The sequence below is a fragment of the Labrus bergylta genome, chromosome 17, assembly GCF_963930695.1.
Source record: "Labrus bergylta chromosome 17, fLabBer1.1, whole genome shotgun sequence".
Lineage (NCBI taxonomy): Eukaryota > Metazoa > Chordata > Actinopteri > Labriformes > Labridae > Labrus > Labrus bergylta.
Window position 1 is genome coordinate 7,331,495 of NC_089211.1, and position 25,950 is coordinate 7,357,444.

General features: G+C 41.8%; 2 protein-coding genes across 4 annotated transcripts; one reads left to right on the forward strand and one right to left on the reverse strand.

Moving 5' to 3' along the window:
• Positions 1 to 154: 154 nt before the first annotated feature.
• On the reverse strand, positions 155 to 4,821 carry naif1 (nuclear apoptosis inducing factor 1). Its single transcript, XM_020640080.3, has 3 exons — positions 3,494 to 4,821; positions 2,553 to 2,597; positions 155 to 1,479 (listed from the first exon to the last, which is right to left on the reverse strand). Exons 1-3 carry the CDS (start codon positions 3,936 to 3,938, stop codon positions 947 to 949), a joined length of 1,023 nt encoding a protein of 340 aa, XP_020495736.1. The 5' UTR covers positions 3,939 to 4,821; the 3' UTR covers positions 155 to 946.
• A 1,446-nt stretch (positions 4,822 to 6,267) lies between these two features.
• On the forward strand, positions 6,268 to 24,898 carry slc25a25b (solute carrier family 25 member 25b). Of its 3 annotated transcripts, none has more exons than XM_020640039.3 (11): positions 6,268 to 7,053; positions 14,864 to 14,990; positions 15,258 to 15,345; positions 16,393 to 16,428; positions 16,738 to 16,849; positions 17,013 to 17,171; positions 17,264 to 17,416; positions 17,821 to 17,928; positions 18,640 to 18,807; positions 18,889 to 19,039; positions 19,770 to 24,898. In XM_020640039.3, exons 1-11 carry the CDS (start codon positions 6,742 to 6,744, stop codon positions 19,952 to 19,954), a joined length of 1,599 nt encoding a protein of 532 aa, XP_020495695.1. In that variant the 5' UTR covers positions 6,268 to 6,741; the 3' UTR covers positions 19,955 to 24,898. The 3 variants fall into 3 exon arrangements, with proteins under 3 accessions (XP_020495695.1, XP_020495696.1, XP_020495697.1); XM_020640041.3 differs by lacking the exon at positions 6,268 to 7,053 and adding an exon at positions 10,522 to 11,159; XM_020640040.3 differs by lacking the exon at positions 16,393 to 16,428.
• The last annotated feature ends 1,052 nt before the right edge of the window (positions 24,899 to 25,950 follow it).

Below are 25,950 nucleotides of genomic sequence, written 5' to 3' on the forward strand. Positions count from 1 at the left end.
TGCAGAGCGCTGAACGTTTCATGTGTTTTTAAACGTTTGATGTTCATCAGCTCTCCTATAGGGCAAGTATTTTAATGGTGAATCTCTTAAAGCATTTCAGTATCATAAGGAAATGGTTCATTTTAATGTCTGATCCATGAAAACATCCCTGAAGTGATTTTATAAAAACGTGTTCTTTTATTTCATTCAACAGGTTTGTTTGCAGTTAGGTGTTCTGCTCATATTTCACTCCAAAGATTTGGAGCTGATTATAAAAGTCATCACATGTTGATCGGTCACTCCCTCTTCGTCTCTTTAATGTTTTCTTCTGCCTCCTCTGTTCCATGATGAGAGAAGTCCAGTAATAGCAGGAAGTTTTCCTTCAGTGCTCTCCTCCACGGAGATCATAACAAGCTCTATGCAGGTCACTCAACAGGTGTTTTTACAAATCAAACACTTAAATTAAAACTGTTATTTTCATGTAAAGCAGTTGTACAGTGCTGCTCCATCAGTGTTTAATCTTGCCACTACACACTGACCTCTTGTGGTTGCTTAGCAGTAATGCAGCCTGCAGGGAAAAGAGGATTTTTCTTTAAACTTTATTCAGCTGTGAGGACGCGGTGCACACCTACCAGAGGCCACAGCTGACTCTAATCTTAAAAACAAGACGGATTATTCTTCACTCAGGATTAATACTGCGAGATGAGTTAAAAGAAACAACTTAAAAAAATGAATGTGCAGTATTAAAAACATTATTGAAAGACCAAATCAGAAGTATTAAATAAAATTAACCCATTGATGATTACTGAAAACGTAACATTTTCAAAGCGTCCATTGCTGTAAAAATCATGAAACAAAGTAAAATCCTGTACATGCTCTCTCTAAGGCAACTTTTGCAAGCTTTGACACACGCCCACACACGCCCACACACACACACACACACACACACACACACACACACACACAGTCATTGTGTCTCCTCCTGCTGGGGAGCGGGAGGAGGTGTTTTAGGCCGGCTCTGCTCCTCTGTAGCGGCTGCAGAGCTGTTGGAGTTCGCAGGCGCGGCTTCAGTCCCGCTCTGCATGAACTTTCGGAGGTCTTTGAGAGCCGGTCTGAGCATCTGAACCAGAGCCAGCAGAGCAGCCTGCATCCCCTCCAGAGCCTGGGCCTGCCTCTCCTGGGCGAACGCCTGGGCCTCCTGCGAGCGCCTCATCACCTGCAGCAGCTCGTTCTGGCCCTCCAGGTGCTGGGCGATCTGGCGGATGTGGACGTTGGTGACTCTTTGCTCCTGCAGCAGGCGGGCGGAGTTCAGGGCGATGCGGCTCTTCAGCTCCTGAGGTTTGGCCTGACCCTGAGGGTGAGGCGGGGACGCCGAGGACGAGGCGAGCATCTCCACAGGAGCCTCGACGGCCGCCACGACGGTGGGAGTGGAGTCGCCCACAGTGGTGGTGCAGTACTCGACCACGCCTCCGTCCTCCAGGGTGTGGTACGTAGTTTCAGCTGCAAACAGGAAATAAAAACAGAGTGATGTTACTGCGAAGAAGAGTCTCCACGTTTTCACTCCAAATATAAAACGTGAAAATGAACCTGTGGTCGTCTTAGTCTTAGCTCCTCTTAGTCATAAGTAGGGGGTCTCCAAGAAAATGTTAGGAGCTATGGATGCTCCTAGCCGACTTTTTTTCTAAGTCGAGTAAACGGAAACTGCAATTCACTATAACAGATTAGTCTGTTCCAAATCTAGCAGTTTATTTAAAATGATGTTGTGTGGCTAATGTTAGCAGTGTTAGCAACGCCAGCCTTCAATTCTCCATCATTGTTAGCATCCACATTCCTGTTCTCAAAGTAAACAATGTAAATGTATACATTGTTTCTATATGAATGTGGGCCTGTGTATCTCTTTTAACTATAACTATTGCATGTATATCTGCATCTATAGGTGGGTGTGGGAGAATGTGTGTGTGTGAATGTTAATGTTTCTTTTTGTCTTTTCATCTGTGTAAGGGACCCCCTTGAAAAACGAGATGGTGCATCTCAAGGGGCTATCCCTCCCTCCGATAAAAAAATCAATATGTAGTTGGATGTCGCGCCGGTTGATGCTAGTGTAACTTGAAGCAGCCTACAGTTATTTGTATCTCGATGTTCTGGACCAAAATCCTGCCAGATGTGCTGCTCCTATGAGATGCTGTCTGTTCACTGTGCTTGTTTACATCCGGGTAGTAGAGTAAGGAGCTACATCCAGTGTATGGAGCCCGGCTAGTGGTGGGGGACTACGGTGAGCGTTTTCTGATTCTGATTGACACGATTTGAAGTAATAATAGCACATTAATTTCAGATGTTAACAGCATCACAATGAATGCCTTAATGCTGACAGTCCTAGTTTTGAATCATATGTTAGGCTTCTCACTGGTTTATAGCTAACAGAGAAAATCAATCTACATTGACCTTCAGTCACCCTGAGAATAGATTTAGTGAAAATGTAATCACTCTAAAGCACGTCCAGCTCCATGCTATTTAAAAAAAGATAGATTAATAGATATGTTTTTAAAGGAATTTTTGCAGACCAAAAAACGTACCACTTTTGGCGTCATCACAAACTGTTCCAGGTCCAGCTGGAAGAGCTAAAAAAGAGAAGGGATATGTTTTTACAAACACGACAAAGACCAACAACAACAATAAAGAAAAACAAAGGGAGACCATCAGAAACACAACTAGATGATTAGAGTCTAACCTACAAATACACTCATCTTATGTTTTCATCGTCTGAAAGTATAATAGTATGTTTATTCATGTTGATAGAGAAAATTAGTTAATAAAGGACACACTTTTGTGTTAGAGTCTACAACTAGAGATGGGACCGATCTGATCGAATATCTTACCGGGTCAGATATTGATGTCATTTACGAGTGACAAAGAGTCAAATCGTCTCTATGACGACGTTCAGACGAAATGCTCATTCCTTATGATCCAAAGTATAAACTCATACGCTTCAGTTTAAAAGATTTAATTTGAAAACCTGACAGCTGGTGCTGCTTCCTGTTTGTATGTGAAGCCAGCACAATGAAATGCTGAATTTACTACATGCTTTGTGAAGCCTCAAACATAACACCACCAACAACAACAATAACACTGTTAGTTATGATCATAAAAATATATCGGAATCAGTATGGTAAATATCGGATCGGAACTGAAAAAAATTGTATCGTGCATCTCTATCTACAACATCTTCTTTAGAGGGAACCAGTTTACCCGGAGGTTTGTTTAAGATTTGCATGGTGCAACTAAACTTCTACAAAAAGAAAGAGGAACAAGAATACAGCATCTGTTCCACTGCTTAAAGCCCAAACATAACCTCTGTGGTTTGTTTACTTTTTAAATGGATATAATGTAATAAGTAAAACATGCTCAGTTTCACACATTAGAAGAGGAATCCAGCAGAGAGGGCACATCCCCTCTGTCAGGATGTGCAGGCAGGCTGTTCTGAGCATGCTCAGAGTGAAAACTTTAGTGCACTTACCCTCAGTCAGAGTGACGGTGGTGGTGGCGTTCACAGACACAGGCAGGGTGATCTCAGCATCTGAGTCTCCTGCAGGTAGGCTGATGATGGTGGCCTCTCCCAGCAGGTTACAGATCCTCTGCTGCATCGCGGTGAGGATGACGTGAACCGGAGTGCAGTCAGTGGAGTTCCCCTCGATGGCAGCCCGAGCCTGGGCCACTTTCCTCCGGACCTCCGTCTTCATGTCGGACCACTTCTTCTTCACCTCGGGCAGCTCTCTGGGACAGGTGGTGACCGCGTTCACCTTTTTCAGAATGTCCGCCCACGCGTTATTCTTTGCCATGTGGGTGACTCCAGCATTGAAGTGGTTAACCAGTGTGTGCTTTTGTTTCTCTATTTCTTCCACTATTATTTCCACCTCTCTCTCCGAGAAATTCATTTTCCGCTTTTTCGCGGCCGATGCCATAATTGCAAATATTCCTCTTTTGGAGGGATAATTGTGCGTATTGTACGCAAAAATAGTTGGATTTAGTCAATTGATGTGCGCAACGTAATGGCTTCCAGAATCGGCTTTCTTCTTCCTACCGACAACGCTTACGTTAGCTGGGCGTGTAGCCCCGCCCCCACGATACCCCATTGGTCGAACCTAACGCGGTCACGCTGAATTCTCGACTGCTATTGGTAGAATCAAGCGTCCATCATCCAACCAGCCGAACAAACTATGTGATGGATTCAAGAGCCAAATAAACTGTTTTCTCACATTATTTTGCAGCCATAGTTTGTGTTTCTGAATAAAATACTAAACTTACTTAAAAAAATAACAAAATAAAGCACTTTTTAAGATGTATTTATTCAAATAGCTGCACATATTAAAGACTTTATTTAAGAGCGTATGAGATAGTAGCGATATAGTAGTCTGCAAAATATGTGTATTAGGATAAATTTGCTTTTATTAGTGTGGTAAAACTCAGAAGAGGAGTAGCGACCCGCAGTGAGAGTTGGCTTAAAAAGATAAAAACATAAGAAGAGCTTTGTCCCAGCCGACAGCAGTGAGATGAACAAGACATCATGCAGCAGCATATTTAGTATTTATTGATTATTTACTGATCTCTGCACTTTTTAAATGTTGTTTTTACTGATGGCTCATCTCCATCTTGTTTTAACTTACCCTGTTCTACTGATTGTTGGTATATTCTTATTCTTATCTTGTTTTTATTTTTCCTATTCTTACTGATGGGATACTTTATCTTGTTTACTGACCGGATATTCACTTTAGCAGTGGTGCAGTGGGGCCAAGATAAGTGGGTATACTCTTAATTTTCCATCCAGCAGAGGATAAATAGCCTTTGTTTGATTGACAATATTCAGCTGCACATTTTTTCCCCTAGGATGGTGAAGGGATGACCCTCCCTACTTCATCTTACATGTCACTGTTCTTACATGTCACTGTTTCTATCATTGGTGTGACTCAGATTTAGAAGTGGATACCCTATGAAAACAAGTGGGTATTCTCTGTATACCTGCGTACACCTTGCACAATTACACCACCGTTCAGTTCAGTTCAGACCTTTATTGTCCCTTGTGTGTAAAAGGAGGCTGACTCACTCACTGTAAACCAAATTTACAGGTACAAATAAAGTGACCTTACCTTTACAGACTAAGTGAAATGATAGAGTGTGAAGTACATAAATGCCTTTCCCTGTGTTTCTAAGTTGTAATATTGTCAACTGTTTCATTATCTAAGAAGTTTTTGTTAAAGTCTGTCCTTGTATTATTTGGCATACACTACATGGAGTTTGTTAAAAGTATTAAGCTGAAGTCAGTTTCCTCATGTGGTGTTCTAGAATAAAAAAAGGCTACACAGTCTTTCTCTACACGGTTCTATGTGGACAGTGAGAGTAATAGTTTTTGTACTAGCCTGCTAGTTCATTGATAAATTTGATTGTTGGCAAAAATACTGCAGTTCAAAGTGAACAGAATGCATGTTGAAGCAGCCTGCTGTTAGAGGCTAAAATGGATTTATTAAAACAATTCTGCTGACAGAAAAAACGCTTTCTTATGTTGGTTTGTTACATGTCATTAAATTCAGTCACTTCATTTTTCACACACATTAATACTAACTGACCTGACCGGCTTGAGAGAGATAGGGGACTGGAATTAAAAGTGAGAACTGGATCTAAAAAAGGGAGCACTCAATTGAATGAATATTTGCAAAGACATGTCAGGCTCATAATTTGAACACAATGCAATTCTGACTTTTAACTAAAGATGGCGCCACTGTGGCGTGAACCGATGTGAAAATAGAACTGCTGCGCAATCAGCCTTAAACACCAGACATTAGAAACTGAGTTTAATACAGAAAGAAGAAAACAGAAATATTAGTTTAAACCATGGTATTTTGAAAATGAAAGGAGAAAAATAGATCTAGGAAGATAGACTGGACATATATATAGCCTATTAAAATGTTAGTTTTTAATCTTACATTTGTTAGAAAGGTTTTAGTTTACACAGCTGTATTAAAGAGGTTGTAGTTTGCATCGGTGTGAGTTGCTCTGCATTAGAGGAATTACTTAAAAAGCATGCTTTAAAAATATATAGAATATTTGTTGTAATTTTTCATTCATATGGCTGAATTTATAAAGACCTACACAATTTGTTTGCCAGTGTAAATTAATTTATTTTCTACAGGAAATTCCTAGTATGAATGAAATCTACATAAGAGCCTGATTAGCTGGTAAAAGGCAAAGGGTAAAATTCAACACGTCACGCTGTAATCTCGCGATGAACTGCGAGACTCTAGGCGCACCCGGGTCCGGTCGGTGACAAATACCTTTTTCTCGTCAACGGTCGGCAAGTTAACGGCACTTAAATGTCGTAACAGACATTTTATTCTGAATATTTCTTTAAAGTCTTTTTTTCCTCGGTACGTGCGACACATGGGCTTCGTTTTAACTAAAACGTCCGAGCTGTGGAGGTATTTTAACGGACGGGGAAGCCGCTGACAGCTCAGGATCTGAGCACCACGTCTCGTTTTTACCGGCTTCTAGCTATAACGTAACAAATACGGTTTTAACGCGAGCTAACGTTACGGGAGAGTGTGTGCTCGTCTGTTAAGTTGAATTACCGAGAGGAAGCTCGTTAATCTGAAGTTTACTCGAGGATAAAGTCGTGTTTGAATTTTAACCGGCTGAAATAACGTAGTGGCCTCTCTCGGCTCTGTGACGTAGCTACTAACCGGTGTGGGGCCGAAACGCCGAACCGGGACCCTCATGATGCACCAACAGGGCTCGTTGATGCGCCCCCTTCTCGGTGATGTTTTCTGCCAGTGCTGTTCAGCAGAGACCCACCCCGGCGTGGACCCGGGAGGCGGCGGCGGAGGGGGGAGGCACGCCACCGGGGACCCCGTCGACCCCGGTCAGTCTGAGCACTCCTGTGACATCTGCGGTGGACCTGAGCAGGAGCACCGGCTCAAGGTGCTGTTCCAGGTCCTAGATGTGAACGGGGACGGAGGCATTTGTGTGAACGACCTGACGATCGGACTGAAGAAGTTAGGAGTCCATCGCACTGAACATGAGCTCATGGTAAGAGGAAATGTTTCAGAGAAGGTGCTGAGCCCGACAGGTATCACTTTGAAGACAGACACAGATATCACATGTGGAAGGGGAAAAAACTGATATGGTTACCGCCAATAGTATGAATTTCTGAGCCATATTGACATGCTGTGTTTTGGAATCCTTAAAGATATTCAAAACCCAATGCATTGTTTTCTGCATTTTATGTTCTATCCAAAAGCTTTCATACTTTCAGACATCACTAGTTTTCAGGGGGATGCCTGCAAAAGACGACACACATACACAGACCCACATAATGAGAAAGTCAGTTACTTTGGAGAAACAGAAACCAAGTACAGTGGGCACAGGAGTCCCCCCACCCCCTGACCTCATTTGACAGTATGGACTGGAAGTTGTGGAAATCCCTGCTTCTCAGGAAATTTCCCTCTTTGTTTGTGGAAAGATATTCACATAATCCAGGATAATGGTCCTTTCGATGCAGGTTAATATTGTGGCAAGCGTCCAAGACTGCAGAGGTCACAGGATTAAGCCTTTTAACAGTTTACTGTTTGAAGCAGCTGAAAACTGTCAGGCTTAGTTATAACGTCATTGACAGGCAAACTGGTTCAATACTTTTCAGCTCATTTAAAACAGTATAAACTTGTTGGGTGAAACTGAGGTAGCCACAGGCAATACTCGTTGTTCGCTCACATTTAAGTTACTGTAAAGTAATTTTCCATCTGCAATGGATTAGTCATTTATTAAACATTTGTATGCTCCTGCAACCGTGCACACCTGAGAAGGTTTAGGTCGTGCAAGGGATCCTCTGTTGGTCGTTTAGATAAAAGTCTTGTTGTTCGACCAAACATTATTTGGGCGAGATGCATTATCTCACTGCCTGAACATGGTATTAAAGCCAGACATGGTGTCAGCATCTGAGATGTGCCGTTTCCCACCTGGTAATTTACACAAAGTCATGGTGGAGTGGAGAGACAAATGGGCAGATATTCAAGCAAGCATGCAGGTAGAAGAAAGCGCCCCTTCCCTGTAATTTATGATAATTCAAAATAATAATGATTACCCCCTACTGGGTGACTTAGACTTGTGATTTTGTTGCTGTGAAATTGAAACAAGTTTTGATATCAACTGATTTTAACTGGTTTCATATCAAAGTGTAAAACTTGGTTCTTGTGACAACACTAGAATAAAGTTATCAGCAGGATGTAACAGGTTTTTACTTTCTGCAGCTCGGTAAACTTAATTTCAGTCTTCACGTTTGAGTTGAAAACAAGCAGAAGCTGTAAACAGGCCTGTAAGTAAGAAGGTGTGGTTAGCTCACTCATGTTCATACACATTTCTAACTATACATCCAGCATAAAGCAGGAAGCTGACTGATGCACTGAACCGCACCGACAGTAGGTAACTGATTGTGTATCAGTCTGTCTCTGCAGGTCACAGTCCAAAGTCATGAACGCCCCTTCAGACAATCTCATTAATGAAGCAGGATATAGCCGAAATATTCTACTGTAGCAAAGGCTCAAGGATTATGCATTACTATTGTTGTTTTGTTTCAAAAAGCTTTCCTGATACCACAGTTTCTATCCTCTCTGAGTCTCAGAAAAGTGTTTGAGTGTGGACATTTTTATGGTGATGGCAGTCATAATTATGGACCACACTCTGTTCACCTGAGATTTGGCTTAGATGGAGAGAGAGGGTGAGCCTGGGAGCGGAAACTTTTTGTTGTCCCCCAAACTACGCTGCACTGTAATCGCACACACAGTGTATTTCCTCCCGCGTTTAGTCCCTTGTGGCGTCCTTTTTCTAACGACCTGCACAGGCCGATATAGCCGCAACATTTAGTATCATATCACAGCTGAGTGTACACTGCACCAATTTTTGACTCGTGCTGATTTTGAAGTTGGGCCGCATATCAGCGAGATCGTTGTTAGCTCTGCAGTGTACACTGAGGCCTGATCAGCTACTCCCAACCGGACGGATGATTTTCTGGCATGTTTTGGTCGTAGTGTTTCACACACTCACACACAGACAGCAGAGCCACGAGCTGATTCCCTAACTTCTTTTTTTCTTGGTTGTGCCTTGCCTTATTAATCTGTCTTTACCCCTCTGATTTTGCTGATCATGAAATAAATGTTGTTTGGAAATATCTGCTGACCTCCAGCTGACAGGAAATATTGCTATGATTAGATTTAACAGCTAGCTGGCTTGTTTCTATTGAAGATGCTGAGTGTGAGAGAGAGTGAGAGGTGGTGTGTTTTTTTGAGCCGTGCATACGAGAAAAGTGAAATACACTAAGATCTATTGACAATTGTGAATGCTCCGTCTCATATTAACCCGTACATGGTGAGCTCTCCAGTCGTGCTCGACAATCAGTGGGTTGAGTGAAAGCACATGAATCGCGAGCTGACATTCAACCACCACTTTTATACAATCCTTCAGTGTATGGCGGGCTTTAGATCACTGTAGATCAATTTACTTTCAGATGGAGCACCAACGTTTGATTGATCAATCAAAAAGTATTTTATGAATTCAACTGTTAAGTAATTTTCAAAATGACCATGGGAGGACTTTCTGCTTATCTCTGAGTGTAAAAAAAGAGACTCAGATTATCAGTCAGACAAAATAAGCTACTGAAAGACACAACTTTTGGCTCCAGGAAATAAGGATCTGCATTTTTTTATTTTATAGGCTTAATTATTTATCTTGAAGTTAGCTGTTAGTTGCATCAATATATTCAGATTTATCAGCTTGCAGTTTACCCCCTCATCAACCAATCTCCTTTTATTATGCCATGATTGTTTCCTCCATACCCTACTTCTAATGCAACCTTCAGTAGCCCTGATTCTTCAGTGAAAGGGCAACCAACAGCTTACAGTCTTTGACTACAGTTTGCATCTCTCTTCCTTATCAGCTTTATAACTACCAGTATATCATATGGTCTGATTTGCATCCAGAAATCAAGCTATCCAGTTAAGATGAACCCTAGAGCTCCTGCTTCTGTCACTACGCCAGGATCTTTGTGCCCTACAGAAAGGGCAATCAGTCAAAACAGGAAAGCACAAAACAGCTGCTGTAATGAGGATTTTATGCTGAAATATTTTGCTGCGTCACAACGAGGCAGGAGGACCCAGTACATGTTGGGAATGAAAATGAAGTAAAGCTCAGTTTTCGGGTGGATGGGTTCACCGGCTGTTTGCTGACTGTGTGCTTGGACTGACTGACAGAGAGCAGGAGGAGAGAGAGGATAGAGGGAGGAGGCATCACTCAGCAGATTTTCTGCAAGGAGGGAGGTGCAACTGAAGGGAAACCCTGCGTATTACCCTCCCCCTCCTTTTACTCTGAACTCATAAATTAATTTATTTTCTGCAATCCTGTCCACTATTGGCTGAGGGACTCGTTCCACAACCCGACCTGCCAATAAGAAGCTGTGGTGATTGGCCAGAGCTCGGCTGCAGTGAGGATGCAGGTTTCAGGAGACTCTCTTTGCTGCATTTCTCTGGCTGCTGTTAAGTGCATACTCTGTCTTTGTACAGCCACCATCATACTTATTATGAGATATTTCCAGGCACAAATTCTCCGTTAGATATAAAAAGGACCTGATGTTGACACAGAAGTTGTAATGCAAGAGTTAACTTGAAGAATTTGCTTTTTTATCCTGCTGCATTCTAATGCTTTTGGACCTGAGCCTGGACGTTTGTCAGTGGAGTCTTTAATGAGAGAAAGCACCAGTAAGACAATGAGATTCTGAGCTGGAGCAGTGAAGCACAGGAGAGTGGAGTAGCACTTCTCTGCAGTCCCACTTTGTCCTCCTCTGACCTTTCCACACTTGCTAAACTCTTTGTGTTTTTATTCCTGGACTGGACTCAGCAGGACCCTGTTTTAGGATGCTGCAGGACATGCTGAGTTCCCTGTGGGGGAGACTTTTTGGCAGAACACAGTGTGATCCTGCTGAAACTCTGGAGGAAAAAGAGACAGAGGCTGCTGAAAACTGCAGCGATCGGCTCACTGGTCTGAATGAAAAGACTGCGAACTCCTCTGATAGTCAGGAAGCCAGCAGGGGTACTCCAAAGAAGACCACCGTGTTAATTATGGTGGCCCCTCCCACAGATCTTCAACAGGTAGGATGGAGCAGGTTCCATGTCTTGTGGACAGTTCCATTCTGTCGATCAGATCTTGATATCTATAGTTGCATGACAACAACTGTGTGTGCTCAGCTACTTCTCATATGCACAAAAGCTACTCTTAGTTGATCGCCTTTTTAATAAGGTCTGTGGTATGAGATAGCTATGTGATAGCTCACTGGAGTTGAATACCTGCAACAGCGTCTGATATATACATGCTTCTTTCAGACTGCCAGTGAATCTGATTTTGTTTTCTAATCAGATATTTTAGACAGACTGTCTGCTCTGCTTTTTGCAAGTGATTAGATTGTACAGTATTTGCTTCTACAGACGTAGCCTGCACGGGTTGCTGTACTTTGGACTTTCCAATGCAGAAGCAAGAGAAATCAATCTTAAACCTTCAAAAGAATTTAGCGGACAAGCTTTAAGTCTCCACTTTAGCACAAGGTTGTCTGTGTTGTCCTTCTTGTTGTTGTTGCTAGCAGCAGCATTAACTGCTCAGTTCTGCTTCCAAACTCTGTTAAACTTTCTCTCTCTCAATTTGATGTTGTGCTGTCTAAAGAGCTTTAAGTGTCCCGGGACTCCCTGAAATCTAATTTGAGCGTCTGAGTCGCATCTGATTTAAATTACTTTCTAAAATTGTTTTTTATGTCCAAATCAAATTTTCTGTCATTCATATCTGATTAGACTTTGTAAATCTTGATACGCCAAAAAATGTTATGAGTTGACATTTTAAATAAGCTGAAACTACTCAGCTCTATTAACACTATATTTTGACCAAAATGATTTAACTGATGGTTGTATTGTCATTCAACTTGTTGAGACAGACGGCTGTGGCTCAGTTGGTAGAGTAGGTCGTATCCTAACGGGAAGGTCGGGGTTTGATCCTCAGCTCCTGCAGCCACATGTACAATGTGTCCTTGGGCAAGACACATAACCACAATATGCTCCCTAGTCTTTGGCGGCATATGAATGTGTATGAATTAGATTAGTTACTTGTGATGGTCTCTTTATGATGACTTCTAATTTGCTGTTATGATGTGTGATTTTTTTGAGGTAAAGGTCACTGCAGGAAATGCTCTGTTAGAGACTGAAGGTTGAATATTAACCTCTCCACTGTTGGCTCTTTCTCTAAGGCGTGAGAGGAAATGTTGGTGCATTTGATTCTGTCTTTGTTTCTTTGACATTGCATAAGACATGGAGACTGACCTGGTTGCATACTTTTGTTTAGTTAGTATGTTAAGTTCCTAATTTCACCTCACAATAACGAGTCATTGTATATTTCAGAGAAAGGATACAACATCATCTAAGCTGCTGAGGGTCAAACTAAATAACTTATTTAAAGGTATTTAAAGAGATAAAGCCACTACATATGTGTATAATGTTTTTACATGTTAACAGCTGCTGAGCTAATGAGATCAAAGTGCGCTTCACTGTGTAAGTGGATCCACTAAGAGACAAACGTCTTGTAGGGCCTATGTGGAGGCCGTGATCACTTTATAACTGAACTCTGAGGGTTATTCCAAACAAACCTGCACTTTATGGAGTCCGTTTCCTTCCTGGTCACTTCATTCAGACCGCAGAAGAAACCTGATGTATCTGTATGTTGTCCCCATTGTTCATCATTGACCAGTGTGAATAGGAGTATTTAAGTGTAATAGAGTGGAGTCAGTATTCAGTCCAATTCGTCTCTCTGGGGAAAATGATAATTTGACGTATCTTTTATGAAAAGTATTTTAATGAGATCATGCTGGACTCTCAATATTGATGTATTAGCTCAATGTGAGTTTACTTTATGTTCCTGTTGTGTTGATTATCTGTGTCAGTCCAGTAACTGTGTGACTTGTCTTTGCAAATAGCCATCGTTCAATGATAAACAAATTCTTGCAAAAGTGCCTTACGATAGAAGTTATGTTTTAACACCATCAACATCATACAGGACATTTGCATAAAAATACTGATCATAGTTTTGAATGATCTGTTTCCTGTTGCAGACGCACTGTATGCGCTGTGTCTTAAGTTCAGATACAAAGTTCACACTAAACCCTACGCGTGAACCAAGCCGCCGAAACCTGTTGAAGAATGAAGCCAATGCTGAAGTGCATATCCTGCAGTTTGTTCAACCACTCAGACTCAAAGTGGATCCGATTGTGTTTATTTGCATGAGATAATAACAACCTACAAATATTTGCACCTCCAGATAAGGCAGCAAATTTTTTTTACTATGTCTGTGTTCAAAACATCACTTAAAGGTGCATACAGCTGGGCTATTCTCCTTCCTTCTCCATGAACTGAACTTTCCTGCTGCTTCCAGCTCCTTGAAGATGATCAGTGATCAGTTTGATGACCTGTTAGCCAGGATCTCAGTCCGAGATCACACATTTCCTTCAATTCCGGACTCACAAGATCTTTTACTACATCGCTATGAGGCCAACACAACCAAACGGTCAAAAGGGTGTTGGAATAACTACATCATGATCCTGATTTGATTTTAGTCTGAGTTCTTGTTCTGCCATGTCTGTGTGCAAAACGACAAGCAGACAACATTTAAAATTAAAGTTTTTAAAATTCTGGGCGGCTGTGGCTAAGTTGCTTGAGTAAGTCATCTCCTAACTGGAAGGTCGGGGGTTCGATCCCCAGCTCCTGCAGTGCTCCTGTACAATGTGTCCTTGGGCAAGAAAGACACTTAACCACAATTTGTTCCCGCTCCATCATTTTTTTTTCTCTTCACTGAGAGGCTGTGGTGACAGGCCTTCACAACTGCTCCCTGAAGTAGAAAAAAAACCCAACTTGCAGCATCTGTCGCAGGTTTAGGTCTATTTGCATTTTTGCATTGACTTTGAATATCGTCATTGCACCAGAAAATGTCCTTCTCTTTTATTCTGATCACACCTTTACAGTGAATTCTAAAAACACGCAGCCTGCAATTAGATCACCACAGGAGCTCCCAGAGACAACAAGCTCAGATCTTCAAGAATGCTACTTTGGGTAAATGAGTGGGTTTAATACTTCTCCCACTACTGCAGCAGTTGCATTTCCATACCAGGAAGATGTATTATATTAAGTTTAGATGCAGATTTTAAAGTGCTGGAATTACCCTTAAGTGGTTTTTCAGTGTAATGGGTCAATGGACATCCAGTCCCATCCCTTGATCATTATCTTGTGAGCTCAGTGGTGCACATGGCTGAGTTTTCTCTCTCCTGCTCTGCCAATTTTGCTCCATAGCAAACAGCATTTAGTTTGGCTAGGTACAACTCAGGTGAAAAATCAACTTGTAGATTTCCTTCCTGTGCTTCACAGCGAGCTGCTCCCTCCCTCAGGAGCCATTTGCTACCTGTAAGTGTGTATTTATGTTCCAGCGTACTCTGAAGCCTTGTAGAAATCCTTCCAGTTGACCTGTCAGGCTGTATTGAATGGTCTGGGATGATGAAAAACCTGATGTGTGTGATGGCTGTAAAGTGGTTTAAACTGCAGGCTGAGTCAACAGAGCACAGATGGAGAGAGATGTTTGAAGCTTCACCTCTCTGACCTCTGCTGCTGTTCGTCACATCACTTTGTGCACAGAGCGGCCTCGGTAACAGCTGTGAATGGGATCATAATATCCCTCACAGACCATGTTAACTGTAAACACAGCTAATGCACCAAACTAACTGAAACACACATGAGCTGCTGTCCCTCACATGTTTGTTTCTCTTTTACAGAAAATCGTGAAAGCCGGAGACAAAGACCTGGACGGACAGCTGGACTTTGAGGAGTTTGTTCATTATCTCAGAGACCACGAGAAGAAACTGCGGCTGGTCTTTAAGAGTCTGGACAAAAAGAATGATGGTGAGGAATCTTGTCATTACTTGTGACATACCATTTAATTCTGCTGTGCTGACGCTATTTCAGAAGGGATAAACTTTCTGAAAAGTTAAAACATCCTCCGCTAGACACTCTTGGAGGAGTAACAAACAAAAAATTCAACCCAAACCCATGAAAATATCTGTCTGAGAGGTCAAGCAGTTTGATTTGAACATCAACTTTCTCCATTAACACATCTTCACTCAACACAGCATTCAATCAATTTATAGCTCATTTATTTCTGTGGTTCAGGTCGGATTGACTCGCAGGAAATCATGCAGTCTCTGCGTGACCTGGGCGTGAACATCTCAGAGGAGCAGGCAGACAAGATCCTCAGAAGGTGAGAGTGATGCTGTGATACACAGCCCCTGAGTGTTTTTGTCATATCTCACACATGTTTCATCTTCTAATTAATGTCACATCTTTACACTTGTGTTTGTATGAAGACATGGAAAGCCCTTATTGTAACGCCGGATAGCAAGGCAGTGATGCCGCGCACCTCATGTACGGAGGCTGTAGTCCTCATTGCAGCGGCAATTGGTTTGAATCCAAACTTTGCTGCAGGTCATCCCCCGTCCTCTCCTCACAACATTTCCTGTCTCTTCTGTCTCTTCAGTTGTCCTATCCTAAAGGCAAAAGGTTAATCAAAAAATTCTGATAATCTCCCAGACTTATAAACTTACTTATGAACTCTAACTTCTTGCTATATGGTGTTTGTTAGCTGTCAGACACAAACTATTTTGCCTTTTTTTTTTGTTTCAAGATTTGTGCCTTTATTGTAGAGATAGGACAGATGATAGATTCAGAAATCAGGGAGAGAGAGATAGAGGGGAATGACATGCCACAGGCTGGATTTAAAGCCGGTTTTGAGGACTGAACAGCCTCTGTATACGGGCAGCACAAACAAACCACTAGGCCACTGGTGCCCCTTTGTAAGCTATTTTTTGCAGCAATCTCTTATAATGGTTTCATTGAGTTGGAGATACACTATCAGAAGCAAGTCAGGTGTTAGCACCCAGGAACAGTGATTTGCAGATTATAGAAACACCTTTGTTCATGTTCAATCAGTGGAAGCCCCCTCACCCAAACCAGGTCACAATATCATGAAGTCACTATGGCTTTCTCCCCGGCTCTACGTTTTAAAATCAGCCTCATACTGTTAAGTCTGAAAGAGAAACTGTGACTTTCACATGCTCATTCACTCAGCAATGTTACCTGTTCCATGTCTTAAAACCTGACCAGCTGTTGTGCCTTTCATTACTCATGCCAACTATCTCTTAGTTGTGTTGTTATGACTCTGTGTGTTTCTTGTCTGGTTCTTTTAACTGCCTGTCTGTCTGTCTGTCTGTCTGTCTGTGTTTCCGTCTCTCTCTCTGGCTGGTCTCAGAATAAGGAGGGGTCATATCTGGGCCCCTATCCTGTAGTAAGTAGTAGCTTCTATAGTCTGCTTTCTCAGCCTCTACTACACTGTTCCCCTCTGCACAGTCTGTCTGCTTCACTTACCTGCTGCTGCTTTATTTTACCTGCTGCAGTGATTTTAGATGCAAAATGCAACAAATATCAACAAAAAAATTAAGTGATTTTATGTTGAATCGGTCATGAAACACAAGGTTTAGTTGAAGCACCTTGCAGCAGAAGAATGCACCTGAATGTAAAAGTGCATGTGAGCAGATCAATTTGTTGTTTTCCATGTCTGAAACATTTCTGATCGTCTGATATTTCACATTCACAGTATGGATAAAAATGGCACGATGACGATCGACTGGAACGAGTGGAGGGATTATCACCTTCTGCATCCAGCAGACAACATTCCTGAGATCATCCTGCACTGGAGACATGCCACGGTACAAACCCCTCCTCTCTTATTGAAAGCAAGAGACGACCTCTGTGAATGTCTTTTTTACCAAAATGTTTGGAATTTGTGAACATTTATTGATGGAAACCTAGAAGAAAGAAGTACTGACTGTACAACAACCGACTGAAAGAAAGCTCCTTCTTCCTCCTCAGATTTTAGATGTTGGGGAGAGTTTGTTGGTGCCGGATGAGTTCACAGCAGAGGAGAAGAAAACAGGAATGTGGTGGCGACACCTGGTGGCCGGAGGAGGAGCTGGCGCTGTATCTCGAACCTGCACGGCTCCTCTGGACAGACTCAAAGTGATGATGCAGGTAAAAATCGATCTTTTAACAAAGAGGAACATTTTAAAACCAGATAAAGTGAACACCTGTGTGATAATATGCTTCCTGTTTGTCCTCTACAGGTTCACGCCTCCAAGAGCAACAGCATGAGAATCACTGGAGGGTTCATGCAGATGATCAGAGAGGGCGGAGTGAGGTCGCTGTGGCGAGGAAACGGCATCAATGTCATCAAAATCGCTCCAGAGTCTGCGATCAAGTTCATGGCATATGAACAGGTATGCACTAATTTGGCATTTCATGATTCATAATCTTTGATTTGGATTTTCATGAAGCCGTTCAAATATTTGATTGAAATGATTTTTTAAAGCACTTCCAGCTTTCTTAGTCATGCACACTCAGTTGAAGGAGAACCTAGGCCACCCCCTTTAAGGACTATATCCTCTGTACGTGGGGCGTGCACACTGACCACTAGGCTATTGGCATCCCCCGAATATTTCAAATGTGATACTGGTCTTTATTGCTCAGTTAATTTTTCTAGAACATTATGACTTACTGTAAATATGCAAAACTGTGCCAAGTGAGTCTGCTTGAGTTTTAACAGGAATCTCATTTTGCATCTGTTTTTGATTCAGACTTCATTGAGACGTTTAACTAAAAATCAAATATTCTGTCCGTCCAGATTAAACGATTAATCGGCAGTAACCAGGAGACATTGGGCATCGCGGAGAGGCTGGTGGCCGGCTCTCTGGCCGGAGTGATCGCTCAAAGCAGCATCTACCCCATGGAGGTAAGAAACTGTAAAACACAGTTTAACAGCAAAACCTCACCTGATAAAAAGCTGTAGGGTTTTAGATACTTTGATAAGTTTGTGTGATACATGTGTAAAGTAGCTTTAAAAATACAACATCTGATTTATAAGACAAGTGCATAGGAGTGGAAGGAGGCCCTAAGAATTTTTTTTTTTGTCTGGTACCAGACGCTGCCAATGTTTTTGTGCCATTAGACTGTGTTCAGGAGTTTGCCTTGACATTTTTAAAATAGAAAACAAAAAAATAAGCAAGAAAATTGGCACCTAGGACTACCACTTTTAATGTTGTGGTATCGAATCAGCTCTCAATGTTGTTTGATTTTTAATGTTATTGTTTCAAAGTTTTAAATTGAAGTATCATGACAAACCGTAATTTAATGAATTCAGTGCAACTCATACCTTGTTATGTTTTGTTCAGAAATATCCGTGTTGCTTCTCTTTGTCCTGTGACTGACTCCCATTTTAACTTTTAGCCTTGAACGCATCATGTGAATCTGTTCTGTGACCTCTTTTCTGGAGGGGAACAGACCTTCACACACTGACTCACAGACCTCCACTAGTGCACACGTGTGAGCAAGTCATTTATGTAACAGTGCTTTTAATGTGAAACATATTGCATGAAATGTATGTCTACGACTCTTTGACGACACAGCGAAGGTTTGTCTCTGACATCGCCGTCTGTCCTCTCAGGTCTTGAAGACACGGCTGGCCCTGAGGAGGACGGGTCAGTACTCGGGCATCGTGGATTGTGCCAAACACATCTTCAAGAAGGAGGGCGCGGCCGCTTTCTACAAAGGCTACGTTCCCAATATGCTGGGCATCATCCCGTACGCCGGCATCGACCTCGCCATCTATGAGGTGTGTGAGGTTTTTAACTTCTCTTTTAGATTTTTCTTCTAGTTCAGTCTGACTCTTTCTTCTTCTCCTCTCGTCTGTCAGACTCTGAAGAACGCTTGGCTGCAGCGATTCGCCACAGACAGCGCTGATCCCGGTGTGTTCGTGCTCTTGGCGTGTGGTACAACTTCGAGCACGTGTGGACAGCTGTCCAGCTACCCGCTTGCCCTCGTCAGGACACGAATGCAGGCTCAAGGTCAGTCGCTAGTGTAGAGGTCAAGACCGCACTCAGCGAGACCAAGACATACCCAGAGACCAGAGTGCTCAGAGACAAGACCAAGACCTTTTAGGGGTCGAGACCGAGTCAAGGCCAAGACCAAGGCAGGGCAAGACCGAGACAAGATCAAGACCTTAAATATCAATGAGATCGTCATCTTGTGTTTAGGGGGCGTGTCACTCACTTAGACCGTACCACCGGGAAGGTTGTGGACGTAACCGAGGAGATAAAAATCCAATTATGAAAAATTGAAGTTACTAGTCTTTTAGGAAGCATGGATGACGTGGAAAAGAATCTGATCATTGGTGGTCTTGATTTTAAAAATCCGGAGTCCGCCCAGTCTGAGACCGAGACAAATGATTTTGATTCTGAGACGAGAATGAGACTTTCAAAAAGTGGTCTCGAAACCAGTCTTGAGACCGAGTACGAGTTCCAGTATTATACAAACTATGATCGAAAAAAAGTAGGAAAGGACATTTCTACAAAACACAGAGACCAAACTAAGTTTTAGTTTAGTCTTTGTTTTGTTAAGTTAATATTTGAATTTCTTTCTTTGGAGTACACTAAAATACACGTACTCGTGTAACTGCATTAACTTGTTTTTAATCGTCCTGCAGACGCATTATACCCACATTTATTTTCACTTTATAAAGACCTGAGTACAGGTAGCTTTGTGTTTGATGAGCAGCCCTCCTCTTTTCCTCCTCAGCGACCCTTGAAGGCGGCCCTCAGATGAGCATGACAGGCCTCTTCAAACACATAGTCAGGACCGAGGGGCTGACGGGACTCTACCGAGGCCTCGCACCAAACTTCATGAAGGTTATTCCCTCCGTCAGCATCAGCTACGTCGTCTACGAGCACCTCAAGATCACTCTGGGGGTCCAGTCCAAGTGAGGCCATCAACGCTCCAAAGGTGTTTTTCTGTTATTGTGAAGAAACGTGTAGAAACGTGCAGCTGACATTCAACATATTTAAATCAAACTTTTTTTTCTCTTTTTTTTGTTAAAAGGACAAATGTGAACGAATAGGAGTTTCAACTTGAAGCATAGAGGCTCATAAGAGAGAGAGGAAAGTGAAGCTTGATCCCTGAAGTCTAGCAGCGCTTATGAGCCTGTTAGTGTATGTTCAGGGAGACACAAGTTTACATTGAGTGCATGAAAGCTGGTTACTGGTGGACCAGTAGGATTAACCTTCTTGTTTAGGACACTACAGACCGGATCAGCTAGTCTCTGCAAAGAAAAATCTTTGTGTTGAAGGGCTTTGCTGCAGCATATCATGAAGCATTTCCAAACAGACTGGAAAATTTGCGCACGTCTGCTCATCAGAAACACACTAAGTACCTGAACTCCCTTTTTGTATGTTCGATGCTCATCATGTTGACCTGGACAGATTCTACAGCTAAGTCCTGCGTAACAAGAAGGTCAAACAAGACTCCAGTGGATCATGACATTTGTTTAATATATATTCAGTTGCAGCTGAAGCTCTAATATGTCCACAAACTTTACAAGGATTAAGAAGCAGTCGTCCGTTACAACATTTCAGTAAAGGTGCACAAAGGTTTTTGCATCATCCAAAAAGTATTAAACTTCAGACCACCTGCAGACTTCTTGATGACAAGACAAAAAAGAATCAATGAAAACTAAACCATCAAATATATCACCCTACAATATTTCAGCCTGATGTGTGCTTAAGTCTTTGATCTTTTATTATTAATATCTGTCAGCACACGGCTCGCTTCAGGCTGAAAGGAAGAATGTGCGACTTACTGATCCAGTAGATGTCTCCCTTGAGCACCAGCATGACACCAAAACAAACTGCTGTTAGGCCACACCTCCTCCATACTGAAGCCTCTGCTATCCATCAGCGACACACCTCCAACCCCCCTCCCCTCGCCCTCATATTAACGAGTTTAGCACAAGCGGCGGACTAAATCATCCTCGGCTGAAGCTGCAATCACGTGTCCTGCATTGTTGTGTTAGCATGCTAATGTTAGCGCTCTTTAGTTAGCTCTTAAATTTATTCAGAATGAGCGTGATCTAAAAACTCTTACCTGGCATCCAAATAATCAGTGAGTATGTTCTTCTTCTTCTCTCTGGTCCTTGACTAAAACAGCTTTTATACACAAAGGGAGGAGCCGGCCGTCCCGTCCATGTAAACACGGCTCTGACAACAACACAGCCAGCGGGACTCAAGCTTCTTCCTCATTGTAGACAGTCATGACTCAGAGACACATTTACACAGGAGATACTTGTTATGTGTGTTTAAAACTGGTGCACATTCTTCCTTTAAACATTTCACTCTCCAGCATCTTTTCAGCTTTGGTTTCTAGAAAAACTCCATCATCTCAAATTGATCACAAATAAGACTGAGCAGCGTCTGTCGCTGTGAACCACGGCTGACACTAACGACTATCTTCACAGATGATTGGATTCCGTGGATTTTTTCCAGTTATTCTGTTCAGGAGAAGGAGAGAAACCAGAAAATAATCACCTATAAGATGCTGAAACCGGATCATTTTGAATATGTTGACCGATTTAATGGTTGACAACTAATAATACTTGAACACAAATTTCTCTTTGTATGATCACTTCATGGAAGAGAAAAACACATCTTAAAATCTTAGAGTCCAAACTAAACCACTCCTTGATGAAAAATAAACTGCATCTTTATTTTGGTTAAAGTTTGAGTGCACAAATTATTCAATAACATCGATAAAAATGAGTTTAGTCTTTGCATTTAATCACTGCTCATTGATGAGATCAGGCTCTGTGACGTCCACAGATACTGGACAGTTATCTCTTTAGATGAACATTAAGTCACAGTCAATAAATCCAAACGGCAAATTAAGACCACAATCAGGGATCAACACAACAGAGAAATACTCTTAATCCTCATTATTATAACCTTTCATTCAAGTCATGAATCCAAACCTGCTCTTTTATTATTTTATTAGACAGAAACTCTCTGTTGTTGTTTTTCATCTTTTCAGAACTTGCAGTAGAACATTTAGCTTTTAGCGTCCTCTTGAAACTGTGGACCGAAGCTGCAGAAAGGGTTAAAAATGTTTGTCATCACCTTTAAGTCAGTTTCTGTTTGCACAGCTTTGACATGAACCATCAGGACTTTCTCACGAGGGCTTGCTGGCTGAATGACTCTTGGTGTTTATTCAAATGTTGTCGGCTGAATCTATTTTCCACATGATGTGAAAGAACACTCGTTAAAGTCACCTCAAGGGCGATCGAGGCAGCTCTCTCTCCCTGCCTGTGTCACATTTTAAAGCGTCCCTCGAGTGCCTTCAGTGCCGAGCCTCCTCTCTGGTGTCAGTGCAGCTGATCAATACAAAGAGGCTGTGGGTCGGTGAATGCACTTTAAGGTATTCTGATTTATTGCCCTTTGTTTATTTATTTCTGTATGTATTTATTTATTTATTTAATCTAAAAAAAAGGATTGAAGACTGAATTTTGGTTGAAAGTCTAAACATAGAGACGGCTGAATGATTCAAAGTCGCAAGAGTGCGAGAAGAATCAAATGTTATTTAAAGATTGGAATATGCAGAGCCGTGATGTGTTCGATTCAAAATAAACACATCGACAATTTATGAACCGTTTAATGGAAATCTTTTTTCACAACGTCAATATTTAAAGTTCACATTATTCTAAATACTCTTCACCATGTTTCTTTAACTCTAATATTTGTCCCTATTCTGTCTGTAAACCCCCCAATGATGAGAAAAGTCCATCCTCTCCGTCTTCTGCCTGCTCCACTTTTCAGAAAATTTGTGCTCAAACAGGCTGTTTGGAGATTTTCCCTTCATGACATCACAAAGGGCAGTAACCCCTCCCCCAGGTGGGTGTCACTCCCACAGCTAGGTGTTTGTTCTGCCCTCTGAGTCTGCCTTCTCACCGTAAACAATAGGACATGGAGCAAGAGAGCCCGAGACACCCAAGTCCTTCCAGAGAGGGGCGTGGTCAGACACAGCTCATTTACATATTTAAAGGTACAGACACAGAAACAGCCTGTTCTGAGCAGGGCTGAAAGAGAGGGGTTTATAGGCATGATCAAATACAGGATCAGAGTGGAATTAGAACAAGAAACTTGTTCACACATGTTTTGGGGAGCTCTGACACTTATTTACACTGGTTGAAGACGAGGAGGATATGTGACCTTTAATTCCCAATAACATTTAATTTATTTAATGTGTTACACCGCTCAATCAGAATTAAAGGGCAAATACAACTGAATGTTTTTGTATCACCAAAAACAAATGGCCAAAACAAAGCGTCCATAGCAGAGGAGTGTTTTGTGTTTCAAATTTCTCAGTTGAATGTTTTGTGAAAGTTACTAAAACGTTTATTTGCTACTGAAACATTTGAGGGTCTCATGCAGATGTTCCTCTCATGACTCGCAGCAGCATGTCATGGTAGCAAAACCTGAATGGCTCAGGCAAAGGCACATCTGACTGCCATGGAGAGTAAATTGTTTATGAAGTAATACATAGAATCCAAACAGGATGTGGTAAAACCAAAGACTGTATTCAAGAAGTGGGCGTAGCCCCATGTGTTAAACCTGCATTCTCTCTAATGGACAGCAGGGGGCGATATTCTAGAAGTCTATGATACAATGAGACCAACATCTCAGTTGCTTTTTAATTCCCTCAGTAAATATTTTCCTGACGAGTTTATGGTCTCAATCTCTACTTTCAAGTCTTAACTTCATGATACAGCATGATGTTTATTTAGTAGAAGTGGTGCTGAAACGTTGACAATGATTTTGTGCAAGCGTGCAGGAGTTTAGCTGCAATTTATGGTTAATAAAAAACAAAAATCGCCCCCAGTATAAGGTGCCTTAGACTGATACTTTTGACGCTGTGGTATTGAAACGGTCCAAACTTGAAGTTTCAATACCGTGGTCAACAAACCATCGTGTGATGTCATGATGGCTCCGCCCACTTCTTATGTTCAGTCTACGATGTAATGAGATATGTTGATAAAGTTTTGTTCAAACTTAAGAAATATGATTAAAAGAGTGGTTTAGTGTTATAGTCAAGACCACACAAACCGAGACCAAGACATACCCGAGACCAGAGTGCTCCGAGACCAGACCAAGACTTTTAGGGATCAGGCCCGAGTTAAGACCAAGACCAAGGCAGGGCGAGACCGAGACAAGACCAAGACAAAGGTAGGGCGAGATCAAGACAAGACCAAAACCAAGGCAGGGCGAGACCGAGACAAGACCAAGACAAAGGTAGGGTGAGACCAAGACAAGACCAAGACCAAAAAATCTTATGATGGTTAAATCAAAGTTTCCTTCTAATCACAGTTATGACGTCTAAAAATAACCCTTCAGTTGATTTCAAATCTGCAGTCCGCCCAGTCTTAGACCAAGACAAGACCGAGTAAAAATGCTTTTGATTCCAAGACCTTCAGAATGTGGTCTTGAGACCTAGACAGATTTCGAGTACCACAACACTAGAGCGACTCTCTCACATGTTGATCGGCCCGCTGTGACCTTCAGGCCGCCTTAAGGCGTCACTTCTGCTCTAACGTCTTAAAGTGACGGCGTGTGGATCTGACCAACAGGAGAACTTGAATTGTACAGACAGACTTATTTGAATTTAATATCGCTAAATGGTGGCATAGTTTACAAAGTGTATCCAGTATATATATATTTCTATTTTATTTTATTATGCCGGCTGTAAGCGACAGAGATGCAGGAATGAGTCTGTGAGTTCTTTGTGTAAAAAGTTTGTTTGTAGATGCATCCACTGAAAGAATGTTGTGCTGAGTATAAACATGTACGCTTGTAAATCTGAGCTGTTCAATAAATGAGTTCAGCAGAGTCTGGCTTTGGGTTTATTTTACACAACATGAACATGTGTGTTGTTTTGTTAGAGCTCAAATGTTTAACATGTTTAGTGTATTTGTCCTCCGGGGTGTGATTCTGTCTCCCTGTAGATGTTCAGACATTTAGCTCGCTCTCTGCCTCTCTCAACAAAGCAGCGGGAGCAACTTGGGTTAAGTGTCTTGCCGCAGGACACATTGGACATTTGGCTGCAGGAGCTGGGGATTAAACCTTCTATTTGAGGGATGGCCGACCGTACCACTAAACCACAGCTGCATACAAAAATATTGATGAGGGATCTTAAGATGATTAGATTTTGATTTCTTTATTTAAAAGGGACAACGCACATTAATTAACAAGAGCAACAAAGTCACACATGTAAATGTGCCAGATTTAGCCATGCAGGCTAATTTTCATCTGCAGTCCCTGGCAGGTTGATGACATTTAAGAAAACAGTAAAAAGCATACAGGAAAATGCAGCACAAAAACATAGACACAAGAACACATAAGCATAACAAATAAAACAAGTGTTAGTTAAAACATAACATATACGCATGGAAGCAATTTATAAAGCAGCACACAGACATAAAATAAAAATGTGTAACATATAGCGCATTTAAATACATGAGCATTTAAACACAGACAAAAGCACCATGCACAGACAAGGAGCATATACAGTATAAGCACAGACAAGGAGCATAAGCGCACAGACTACAAGTAAAGACAAAGTACATTAATCCAGATTATGGCAGCATGTCTGATTTTTGAATAGCCATTGTTTTATAGATTTAGAAAAGGATTTCAGAGATGTGATGTTCCTTAGTTCTGTGGGTGTAGTATTCCAAGTATGTGCTGCTCGATAAGAAAAGACTGACTGCCCAAAACTACTTTTTATACATGGAATTTTACAATCCCCTCTTGCAGATCCTCTGGTAGATGTGTTTAGAGTTTGTTTAATGAACTCATTGAGTGGAGGGGGAGCCATACGATGAAAAATTGTATATACAAGTAAAGTGTTGGCTAATTTAATCATGTTTTCCCAGTTTAAT